The 11,922-nt window shown below is 55.5% G+C and overlaps 1 protein-coding gene across 9 annotated transcripts; it reads left to right on the top strand.

Moving 5' to 3' along the window:
• The first annotated feature begins 2,168 nt into the window (after window positions 1-2,168).
• On the top strand, window positions 2,169-11,863 carry JPH4 (junctophilin 4). 9 transcript variants are annotated; one of them, XM_077938455.1, is made up of 7 exons: window positions 2,169-2,824; window positions 2,992-3,117; window positions 3,361-3,910; window positions 4,513-5,284; window positions 9,044-9,162; window positions 9,833-10,035; window positions 10,927-11,863. In XM_077938455.1, exons 3-7 carry the CDS (start codon window positions 3,532-3,534, stop codon window positions 11,008-11,010), a joined length of 1,557 nt encoding a protein of 518 aa, XP_077794581.1. In that variant the 5' UTR covers window positions 2,169-2,824; window positions 2,992-3,117; window positions 3,361-3,531; the 3' UTR covers window positions 11,011-11,863.
• Window positions 11,864-11,922: the final 59 nt, after the last annotated feature.

The raw sequence follows: 11,922 nt of genomic DNA, 5'->3' as shown, positions 1-11,922 counted from the left end.
TGCTCTGAAAGAGGGAGTTGTAGAGCCTGTAGGGAAAGAACAGAAAGGGGCTGGAAGGCTAACTCACTCAGGTAGACATGGGGGCTGCGCTGGGACTGTGCATCCCACATATTCTGGGGCACTTCTGTCAGAGATTTCTTCAGGACTTTATTGGACCCTACACTTAATTTGCAGCTCAGAAGACAGTATAGCGTACAACAAGGCATCACATTCCAACTTCCACTTACCCCTGTCACCTCTTCTCCCTAAGAAACAAGGCGTGGGTGTTCCAGGACCATACATTGGTTTTTCTTTTCTTGTTTTCCCTTTCTCTTGGAGAAAAGGGGAATTTTAGGGGTGGAGTGGGACAAGGCACTGTGTGGAGAAGGAAAGGCTGACACTGTAGGCTGAATATCTAGGGGTGAGCAACATAGCTTGGCCTGCCCCAGAACTCCCTTCTGGATTCATCTTAAATGCCTCTTTCTCTAGGGCACCAGCCTCAGGTGAATTCCATCTCTATTCCCTATTCCTACCCCACAAACTTGTGGCACTAACCACACTAGAATTTCTTGTTGGTTGTCTGTCTTCACTACTAGATAGTAAACTTCATGAGGGCAGGCCCCACAGTGTTCACCACTGTGTCTCTAGCACTTGGCTATGTGGGTGGTACTCAGTAAACTATGTAGATACTTGATAAATAGAGGAATGAGTGAATGAATAAATGAATAAACTCTCCATCAACAGTCACGCCCCAAGTGGACCCACAGCTGACCTGTTGTATGCTAAGCACTTAGAAGACGTGGTTCCTTTCCTGGAGGCTTAAAATTTACATTTCTCCAACCTCATAAATTGTGGAAAGACATGATGCAAGGGAAATCCCTATTTATTCCAAACCTCATGCTGTTTATTTTACCAAAGTACTCAAAATGGAGGCCCTGAGTCTAAGGGAGGGTCCCCAAGTTCATGGAATCCTGGCAGGAATTACCAGGCTTAAATGGTCTGAAGTCTAGTGTTCTACTCCTAGCTCTGCCAGTTCTGTTGTATGACCTCTGGTGAATGACTTCCCCTCTGGGCCTTAGTTCTCTTCTCTGTAAAATGGGGATGCAGTGGAGGAGGAGTGGTGGACCAAGCTGTGTATGAAAATAGGGGCAATTGAGTGCATTTGACTATGTACTGTTGCATGTAATTGGACACAGTATCCTCCTTCCTAAAGGCTTAGAGGCAGGGAAAGAACTAGATGCAGAGTCTAAGTAAACTAAGGGGAGAGGGAAGACAGTGTGTGCCTACTTCTGTCTGTAAATGGCAAGGTCAGGATGTGCTGGCCCTCTGGTGAGAGGACAGGACAGAGGGGTGGTGGGCTGGAGGCGGCCTTGCCACAATAAGGGACCTCCCAAACATGTCTATGTGTCTTTGCCTCAAGGTTTGCAAAAGAAAAGATTCTAAAGCCCTGGGATCTTCATGCCATCACCAAGCGTGATGCCCTCCTCCCCATTCAAAAGCAATAAACCCTCTTCCCCTTCAGAGAGACAACCCAGGGAGAAATTGGTGGTGGGGATGGAGGATGGGGAGGCCTGGAGAAGCATCGATGGGGCCCGCGTTCCTAGCAAGGTCCCATTTCAGCCTTCTTCAGAAAGTGCAAGAGCGTGAGCCTCCTGGTCCCCCTCCAGTGGTTTCTTCCGGAAGATAGTGGACTCAGTGGACACCTGCATCCATGCCCCAAAGCTTTCTGGCTTCAGTCCAAGCAGCTGGCAGGTTCATCTTTCTCCCTAGGGCCCCACAAACACCACTTCCGGCCCTCCTGCCTCTATTTGGGCTCTTCCTGCCTGGATCTCTATACCCACGCCTGCCCTTCCCTCTGCAGAGCTTTCTCCCTCCCTTCACGAGCCTTATTTCTCTCTCTCAGTCTCCATATCTATTTCTTTCCCCCTTCTTCCCTCCTCCCCTGCTTCTCTCCTCCTTGTCATCCCTCCCCAGCCCCCGAATGGGTCTCCCCGCCTTCCTCCCTCTCAGGCTGCATCTCCCCCCTCCTTAGTGCTCACCCCTGCACCTCTTTCTTTGTATTCTTCTCACCCTCTCTCAGCCTCGCCAGCATCTCTCCTCCCCCGCCCGGCTTCGGCCTCCCCCTGCCTCCCCATCTTCAACTCAGTCTCCTCCCCCTCGCTCCTCTTCCCTCCCCTCCGCCTCGCCCCACTCCTAGCCCGCATGCCAGGATTTCTCTCCTCCCTGGGGGTCTCAGTGCATCTCCTTCTCCTCTCTGCCTGCCTCCTCCCTCACCGAAGGGTTAGCGGACACCCATCCTTTTCTGCTTGGGGACCCCACCACCACCCGCATCACTGCCTCTATCTCTTCTTCACCATATCCTCCTCTACCCACCCTCTTCTCTTTTCTTTTCTCCCTGCCCCTTTAAATCTGCCTGGCCCAGCCTCCCCCGTGATGCTGGGATGGAGCAAACATTGATTTGTGCTGGGATGGAATCGGAATTTTGATTTATTTTTCCTCTCCCAACCATAAGAAGAAAAAAATAATAAAAACACCCCCTCTTGATAGCCCCCTCCCCCTTTGCATCCAGCTCCCAGCTCTTCTTCCCTATCTCCATCCAAGGCAGATTTTTTCCCCTACACTATTCTCATCTTCCCCCACCCCTGCCACTACCTCGCCCCCCCCACCCAGCCTGCTCCTCCAGCGGGGAGAGAGGGGACTCTCCGGACTCCCCCACCTTTCCTCTCTGGGTTGGAGCAGTCTCTCCGGAAGGGGAGGGGGCTTGGCTTGTCCGGGCGAGGTGGGAGTGGAGGTATCCTGCCATGGATGCTGTGCCGGGGAGGCAGCCTGAGCCCCAGCCCACATGGTGAGTAGCCTGCCCCCTCCCTTCTGCCTCTCTGCCCGTCCCCACCCTGGCCTTTCCCCTGCAGAGCCTCCCCTGGGCCCCATCCATTGCCCCCGAAAAAACCGTCTGCCCACCTTGGTCCGATCTCCCCGCTACATATTCTACCCCCACCCCCATCCCTTTGCCAGAGACGCCGAAGAACCGGGACAGAGGGGTCCTGACAGCAGCCAGGGAAACGGGTGCCCTACGATTCTGCCCAGCCCCCTCTCAGGACCCCCAAACTGCCATCCACACTCGACACTTCGGGGTTCTAGGTTGGAGAATTGGGACTCCTGCTTGGGGTTGGGGCCCCAAGTCCTGGGAGGGGCCCGCTCCACAAAAACAGAAATGGGGGAAGCCCACATGCCCCCCAAGCTTGGGAGCTGCTGGAAAATGCTGCCGAAGGAGGGGGGTGGATTGGGGGGCGGTGCTGATGCCCCGAGCCACCGGGCCAGGGAGCGGCGGGCAAAGAGGAGGGGCCTCTCTCGCCACTTGCCCCCCTCCCTCTTTCTCCGCAGCCACTCAGGATGAGGGTCCGGCCCTGCCTGCCCTCGCTGGGGCCCCCCCGCCCGGCCCCGGTCTAACTGCCCCCGCCCCCAGACCTCGCCCGGCTCCAAGGCCCCCAGCCGGCTCTCCAGCCCCAGGATGCGCTGAGCCGCCGGGGGGCTGAGGCCGCGCCAACTACATGCATGTCCCCCGGGGGCAAGTTCGACTTTGACGACGGGGGCTGCTACGTGGGGGGCTGGGAGGCGGGGCGGGCACATGGCTACGGCGTGTGCACGGGCCCCGGCGCCCAGGGCGAGTACAGCGGCTGCTGGGCACACGGCTTCGAGTCACTGGGCGTCTTCACGGGGCCCGGTGGACACAGCTACCAGGGCCACTGGCAGCAAGGCAAGCGCGAAGGGCTGGGCGTGGAGCGCAAGAGCCGCTGGACGTACCGCGGCGAGTGGCTGGGCGGGCTGAAGGGGCGCAGCGGCGTGTGGGAAAGCGTGTCCGGCCTGCGCTACGCCGGGCTCTGGAAGGACGGTTTCCAGGACGGCTACGGCACCGAGACCTACTCCGACGGAGGTGCGGGACCCGGCCCACTAGTGTCTGTCTGCTCGTCCGCGTGCGCCTTCCCTAGCCTTGCGCCTTCGCCCTCCATTTGCGCACCTGCGCCCATCCATCTGTCCCCCGCCCCACATCGATGTGACCTCCAGCCCCAATTTCTGCTTTCTCCCACGATGATTATGCTTTCCTTAATTGTCTGTCTCCTGCTCGCTTCTCCCTCACCCCTTCCCTGTCTGCCTGTCCTCACACCTCCCTCTCTACCTGCCTGTCCCCAACACCTCTGCTCTCTGCGTGCCACTCAGAGTCCTGTTTGCCTATCTAAACGCCCCCACCGGCCTGTCCTTCGCACGCCTGCCGGGCCCTCCCCATTTCCCCTGTCTACCCGCACTGCCAAAATCTACGTAGGGCTCCTGCTACCTGCCCGTCTTCATTCTGCTCTTCCACACTTTCCCGCCCAGCCTGGCCTGTCCCCGGCTCCCAGTGCCCTTCCCCGACCTCCACACTAACCGCCTCCACCTCTCCCGCCTGACGCTTGGGCTTCCAGGGGGGCTTGGGACTTGGGGCGCAAGGAGCCCAGCGGCACGGCCTGACTCTTTCTCCCACCCCTCCACCGCCCGCAGGCACCTACCAGGGCCAGTGGCAGGCCGGGAAGCGCCACGGCTACGGGGTGCGCCAGAGTGTGCCCTACCATCAGGCGGCGCTGCTGCGCTCACCCCGCCGCACCTCCCTGGATTCCGGCCACAGCGACCCCCCGACGCCACCCCCACCCCTGCCCCTGCCGGGCGACGAGGGAGGCAGCCCCGCCTCGGGCTCCCGGGGCGGCTTCGTGCTGGCCGGGCCCGGGGACGCCGACGGCGCGTCCTCCCGAAAGCGCACTCCGGCGACCGGCGGATTCTTTCGTCGCTCGCTGCTGCTCAGCGGCCTCCGAGCGGGCGGACGTCGCAGCTCCCTGGGCAGCAAGCGAGGCTCCCTGCGCAGCGAGGTGAGCAGCGAGGTGGGCAGCACCGGACCGCCCGGCTCGGAGGCCAGCGGGCCCCCGGCCGCAGCACCGCCCGCCCTCATCGAGGGCTCGGCCACAGAAGTGTACGCGGGCGAGTGGCGCGCAGACCGGCGCAGCGGCTTCGGCGTGAGCCAGCGCTCCAACGGGCTGCGCTACGAGGGCGAGTGGCTGGGCAACCGGCGGCACGGCTACGGACGCACCACCCGCCCCGACGGCTCCCGCGAGGAGGGCAAGTACAAGCGCAACCGGCTGGTGCACGGAGGGCGAGTCCGCAGCCTCCTGCCTCTGGCCCTTCGGCGGGGCAAAGTTAAGGAGAAGGTGGACAGGGCTGTCGAGGGCGCCCGTCGAGCCGTGAGCGCTGCCCGTCAGCGCCAGGAGGTCGCCGCTGCCAGGTGGGCGTCCAGTTCAGAGGGCAAAGCTGGACTAAGAGGAGGGGGTGCGCTGGGGACCGGGAAGGGGGGTGTGCCTAAGGGAGGACCAAGGCCTAAGGCCTAGGGCTTGGTGGGGAATAGCAAGCCTAAGGCCAGGCAGTTGTAGCCCTGGGCATTCTCAGTGTTTATATCCGAGGCTACAGGTGGATGTGGGTGTAACTGTGGGTAGCTGGGTATTTGAGGGAGGTGGTGTAAGACTGTAAATGTGTCTCGGTGTCTTTTGTGTGGAGACGTGTCTATGGAATCCATTGTTGTGTGTGGGAGTAGCAAGGAACCTGTTTTGTGCAGGCCCAGAAATCTCTTGGAACTCAAAACATGTCCCTAGTCTTCCTCCTCTTGCAGCTGATCCAGTCTTCAGGCCTCAGGCTGGGAGCATCAGCCCTGGGTGGAAGAGGGACTGTCCCTTCCTAACCACATCCCAGCCTGACACCATTTCAGCCTTGGGCCTTTGGGAATTTGTACTGCTGACTTATCCATCTGAAAACATAGTCTCTCCCAGTTTTGCCCCCTCTGCCTTCTTTTACCCAACTGATAGGAGGTTTGAAGGGAAGAGGCTTCCCTGTAAATCAAACTTTTATGTAAATCAAATTACATTTCCTTGCATCAGGAACCTTGCTATCTAAAGCAGTGCTGTCTAGCAGGAATATAAGCCAAATAGGTAGTTTTAAATCTCCTAGTAACCACATTAAAAAATAAAAAGAAGTCAGACATTGTGGCACACACCTGTAGACCCAGCTACTTGAGAGGCAAGAGGATCACTTGAGCCCATCAAGACCAGCCTGGGCAACATAGCAAGATCCTGTCTCTAAAAAATAAAAAACCATACAAACAAAGGAATAGAAAATAAAAAGAAGCAGGTGAGATGAATTTTAATAATATTTTTATTTAAACCAATATATCCAAATATTATCATTTCAACTGGTAACCAGTGTAAAATTATTAAGATATTTTACAAATTCTTTTTGAACTAAGTCTTTGAAATCTGCAACTCCCTGGGCAGCAAGCAAGGCTCCCTGCGCAGCGAGGTGAGCAGCAAGGTGTGCAGCATGGGACTGCCCCTTAAATTTTACACTTAAATCACATCATTTCCATTCAGACTAGACACATGTCAAATGCTTAATAGCCACAAATGGTTAGTAATTACTGAATTAGATAGCAGAGATCTGAAAGAAGGCCAGGCACGGTGGCTCACGCCTGTAATCCCAGTGCTTTGGGAGGCCAAGGCAGGTGGATCATCTGAGGTCAGGAGTTCGAGACCAGCCTGGCCAACATGGTGAAACCCTGTCTCTACTAAAAATACAAAAATTAGCTCAGTGTGGTAGCAGGTGCCTGTAATCCCAGCTACTCGGGAGGCTGAGGCAGGAGAATCACTTGAACCTGGGAGGCAGAGGTTGCAGTGAGCCGAGATCACGCCACTGCACTCCAGCCTGGGTGACAAGAGCGAAAGCCAGTCTAAAAAAAAAAAAAAAAAAATCTAAAAGAAGCCAAAAATCCACTTGTAATGAGATTCATAGACCCCTTATTTATACAACTCACATATTTGAATATTCACATATTGGATTTTCTTTTAAAGGGGTGGGGGATTTCATTTAAATTTGAGACTTCTTCAGAGATCAGAGATCAGGATATGTCCAGATATGCTTAAATGAGTTTGTATAATGGGTGACACAGTGAGTGAGTGTGTGTGTATGTGTGTGTGTGAGAGAGAGAGAGAGAGAGAAAGAAAGAATATAAACATGCCAAATGCAGAGTAGACGTTTGAGTCAGAGAATGTGCATCTATAGATCTGTCTGGGAGTCTGGATGTTAGAGCCCAGGGCCTTAAGCCAGGGAAGGGGGAGGGCAGAGCACCAGGGAACATTTTAGGCTAGATAGGGTGGAGACATGTGCAGGAAAAACTGATCTCAGTAACTAGAGGATCAGGCAGTGGGAGGAGGTTGGTTGGTCTCCCCAGCAACAGGCCTGGCAATCCTGATTGGCTGCCAGCTGCCATGGAAACAGCAGAGCCTCAGCAGCAGGTGCCTCTGCCAGGTAGCCTGACCCTGGCATGAGTCTGAGGCCTGAGCACAGACTAAGTCTACTGAATAGGACTTGATCATCCATACTCTTCATATACAAAAACAGGCCTCATCAGTGCACCAGTTTCAGGCCACCAAAATAACTCAATACAACCCAAGACCATGATCCTCATGCTCATGGCTCAACAGGTGCCCTTGACAGCCCTGTCCACCTTCTCCTTGACTTTGCCCTACTGAAAGGCCAGAGGCAGGAGACTGCACATGTGCCTGCTGTGCACCCTGAGACCAGCTCAGTTTCAGGACAGGGCTAGTCATATAGAGTCAGAAAGTCTCTAAGACAGAAGAACCACGTTATCTGATATCCCTCCCAACAGGCTCTAAAGATCTTTGACCCACCAGGTTTAAGGAGAAGGGACTAATCATAGCTCCCAAAGAACATAAATAAGAGGCTATGGACTAAGAATGTGCACAGTAGATATCACCATCCTCTTCCCCACCCCCATACCAGACTGCCTTCCTAAGCCAGAGAGAACAGGCCTGTGACCAGAGGAAGTCATGGGGTGTGATCCATTCAAACCCACGGCAAGCTCATCTGACTGACTCTTTCTCAGCTCCTTTGTGTCCTACCCTCGGAATTACAGAACTCATTTAAGGACAAGGCATCTATGATTAACAGCAGAGGGTGAAAGGGAAGAGAAAACTGATGAAGCATCTGACATCAGAGGGAGAACTGAGAAACAACAGTGGGGAAAGACTGATCAGACTCCCAGACTGCCTGCACCTAAGGAGCAGGGAAAGTGGGAGGGGGTGTGGAAGGGAGACTAAGGGTTTAGCCAGAAGTGTAGTCGCAATGGTGAGAAAGCATGCATATTAGTAGGGAGAGGGGACGGGATCATTACTGAAAGGCGAGACCCACTCTTACTCCAGTTCCAGAGCTCAGAAAAGCATGAGCGGGGGCAGTGGGGTGGTAGCAGTGACGGGGTGAAGAACAATGTGATAACAGAAGAGGCCGAAGGAACGCAAGATAGGAAATTCTCATGCTAGGAAATCTGCACTGGTAGAGATAGGATTAATAATAAGGAAAAGAGATGGTAGAAAGGGAAAGGGAGGTAGAGACTGTTAACATGAGGGAGACAGTGGCTCTGAACAAGGGAACGGGGCAGGGACAAAGCTGCTTGGAAGGGAGGATCAAAGTACAGGACCCTGCGCTGGACCCCACAGAGAGGCCTGTGACTCCAGGGGTTGAGAGGGGTTAGTAACAAGAGGAGGTGCTAACTGCAAAGAAGGTGGTAGGTATAGCTCGTAAGCACCAAGCAGGACTGCAGGGGATGTGCTAAAAGAGTGAGGTCTCAACTGTCACTGGGAGGGAGGCAGGACAGGAATGGAATGACAGAGTTCCAGGAGGTCCTGGCCCTTGCAACTGGAAGAAGTGTTACTACAGGACGTAGCAGTAGAAGGTTGTGAGAGGAGCAGGAGGGTGTGATGATGGCAAATGCAGCCCAGGTCAGGGGGAGGAAACCGAATGGGAGCTGCCCTGGCCTGCCAGGAAGGGAAGCAGCTGGCAGAGTGTGGGGAAGGGTGAAGACTCCAGAAGAGAGGAGGATATGATATAGAAGGGATGGGGCTGGGGGCTGGAGCATCTGAGCAGGGGCTAATTTGAAGTGGGGGAAGGTCTGCTAAGTCCCTGTCTCTGGATCCAACAGGGCAGCAGACGCCCTCCTAAAGGCAGTGGCAGCCAGCAGTGTCGCTGAGAAGGCTGTGGAGGCAGCTCGAATGGCCAAACTGATAGCCCAGGACCTGCAGCCCATGCTAGAGGCCCCAGGTGAGGCATGGGAGCTGGGGGGAGGAGAGTGAGGCCCCTAGGAAGCTAGAGAGACTCAGGTGTGGGGAAACAGATGAGAAGCCCTGCAAGGGAACCGGGGATGGGAAAAAACAAGGAATGAGGGTGCAAGGAACACAGGGTGGGGGCCAGACCTGGTAGTCTGGGGAGTGGGACTTGGGAATGTATGCAATAGGTTAATGGGGGGTTTGGAGTCTGGCAGTGACAGGCTATGAGCCTGGGAATTCCAAAGTCCTGGGAAGTGCCCAGTCAGGAATAAAGCTGCAGCCACTCCAGCCCAAGGCCAGGTAGGCCCCTCTGATTCTCAGCTATCCCTACCCAGGCCGCAGACCCAGGCAGGACTCAGAAGGTTCCGACACGGAGCCCCTGGATGAGGACAGCCCTGGGGTGTATGAGAACGGACTGACTCCCTCAGAGGGATCCCCTGAACTGCCCAGCAGTCCTGCCTCCTCCCGCCAACCCTGGCGACCCCCTGCCTGCCGGAGCCCACTGCCTCCTGGAGGGGACCAGGGTCCCTTCTCCAGCCCCAAAGCTTGGCCTGAGGAGTGGGGGGGGCCAGGCGCACAGGCAGAGGAACTAGCTGGCTATGAGGCTGAGGATGAGGCTGGGATGCAAGGGCCAGGGCCCAGAGATGGTTCCCCACTCCTTGGAGGCTGCAGCGACAGTTCAGGAAGTCTTCGAGAGGAGGAGGGGGAGGATGAAGAGCCCCTGCCCCTGCTGAGGGCCCCAGCAGGCACGGAGCCTGAGCCCATCGCTATGCTGGTCCTGAGGGGCTCGTCCTCGAGGGGTCCTGATGCTGGGTGCCTGACAGAAGAACTCGGGGAGCCTGCTGCAACCGAGAGGCCTGCCCAGCCGGTGAGATCCTCTGTCCCTGCTGTGTGTCCTCTTCTCCCAAAGCCTTGCCTCCCACCCTTTCCAGACCTGTCTGATCGCCAGGGGGCTTTTTATCTCCACTCGGCTTCCTCTGCCTGGCCAGTCTTGGACCACATCCCACCTCAAAAAAATAGAGGGTGCTCGAGCTGGAAGGAACCTTACACGCCTACAAGCCTACTCCCTCATTTGACAGATGGGGGAACTGAGGCCCAGAGCACTTAGAGTAACTTGCCCAGGGTTATAAACTAATAATCAATGGGAGAGCCAGAATATTTTTCCCCCGTTCTCCTTCCATATCATTTCCAGCTCTGAGTTTCCTACTCCACCCCCACCCCCACCTCCGCACTTTCTCTCTTTGGTGCCCAGAAATAAAAAAGGAAAAGATTGTTCCCTCCCTACCCTGACTCTCCCTCCCTCTCCTGGGAAGAAGTTGAAATAGGGAAGAAGGCAGAAAACCGGGAGAGGTGGAGTGTCCCTAGAACCCTCTACTCTGATTGGGCTCTAGGCCTTCTGTTTCCTAGCAACCACATCCTCACCCCTTCATCCCTCTGCGTTGCTGCAGTACTGGCTGCTGCTGCCAATGTCTGCTACTAAGGCCAGGCACCTCCTGCCTGGGACACATGATATGCTGATGGGAGGGGACTAGAGGGAGGAGGTGGAAGGGCTGTCCCTGTATTGAAGGTGCCAGAGGAAAGGTGGGGCCCTGCCTGGGAGAAGACAGGGTTTTGCAATCCAAAACAAATGTTGGCGATCCCCCTGCTCCAGGCTCTGCAGGGAGGTACCTGAGACCCTTCAGCTCTGCCACCTCAGCCAGGGCAGGAAGGTGGGCACTGTCCTTGGGGACTGAGTCTGCTTCCCCCTCTGTCTCTCTAGGGAGCTGCCAACCCCCTGGTGGTGGGAGCCGTGGCCCTCCTGGACCTCAGCCTGGCGTTCCTGTTCTCCCAGCTCCTCACCTGAGGCTACTTCCTGGCCTGGTTCTGGCTTTGGTTGCGTGCCTCTTCACCCCTTTGACCTGCCTTTTTTCTCTTCTCCTCTTCCTGGCTGTTTTTCCTATCTTTCTTTATCTTCTTCCTTTCTTTTCTGTGCTCCTTTGTTTTTTTTCTCTCGCTTTCTCTTTCCCTCTCTTCTTTCAGATTATCTCATTTCTTCTGGATCTGTCTCTGTGTTCCTCACTCCCTTCCCCATTCCAACCCCTTCTTTCTCTAGATTGTTTACATATGAAGGGCTTTTCTCTCTCAGAGTTGCTGTCTTCTCTGAGACACACAAATCTAAGTCAGACCATTGCCCCACGCCCTCCCACCTTTTCTTTAGACCTCAACTTCGATGCGGGTGGGGGTTTGGTGTCCTAAGGAGACTCCTGGAAGCTGAATGGAAAGGAGGAGGAAGAAAATGAAGAAGGAGTGATTGAATGCCGGGCAAGGGACAGGCTGCGCTGCTGTGGCTCCCTAGCCTGAGGGGCCTGCTGTCCCTCTGAGGCCTAGTGAAAAAGCTGCAGGAGGTGCATCCTCCACCTCTAATCTTGGAGGCTATTAGCTCACCTCCAAGCACTGAGCTGGGTTCCTGCCCAATTCCATCCTTCCCTGAGGGAGAGAAGGGAAGTGAAAAGTAGAATAACTCCCTACCATTTCCCTCTTTTTCTCCTCATCGGCCAGCCCCTCCTCCAGCCCCCTCTGGTGGCATGCCATGCCAAGAGCAACGTGTAAAGGAACAGAGAATATCCAATGCAGTCAAGTCCACCCCGCCCAGACTTTGCCACTGCCTTCTCCCACCCTTCTGTCTCCCCCACAATAGTTTATTTGGTTGGTCTGGACTCACTTGTGGCCTTTGATTAAATTCCTAAGGGGCCTGAAGAAGACATTTCTACTGCAG

This window comes from Macaca mulatta, chromosome 7 (genome assembly GCF_049350105.2).
Source record: "Macaca mulatta isolate MMU2019108-1 chromosome 7, T2T-MMU8v2.0, whole genome shotgun sequence".
Lineage (NCBI taxonomy): Eukaryota > Metazoa > Chordata > Mammalia > Primates > Cercopithecidae > Macaca > Macaca mulatta.
The sequence above is the reverse complement of the archived record's forward strand: the minus strand, read 5'-3'. Positions and strand labels throughout refer to the sequence as shown.

Bases quoted from the DNA above. Each gene is read 5' to 3' on its own strand.
- JPH4 (XM_077938451.1), top strand. From the start codon at position 3,532: ATGTCCCCCGGGGGCAAGTTCGACTTTGACGACGGGGGCTGCTACGTG. The intron at 3,931-4,436 runs GTGTCTGTCTGC...TTGGGCTTCCAG, and splicing joins GTGCGGGACCCGGCCCACTA to GGGGGCTTGGGACTTGGGGC. The intron at 9,163-9,502 runs GTGAGGCATGGG...ATCCCTACCCAG, and splicing joins GCCCATGCTAGAGGCCCCAG to GCCGCAGACCCAGGCAGGAC.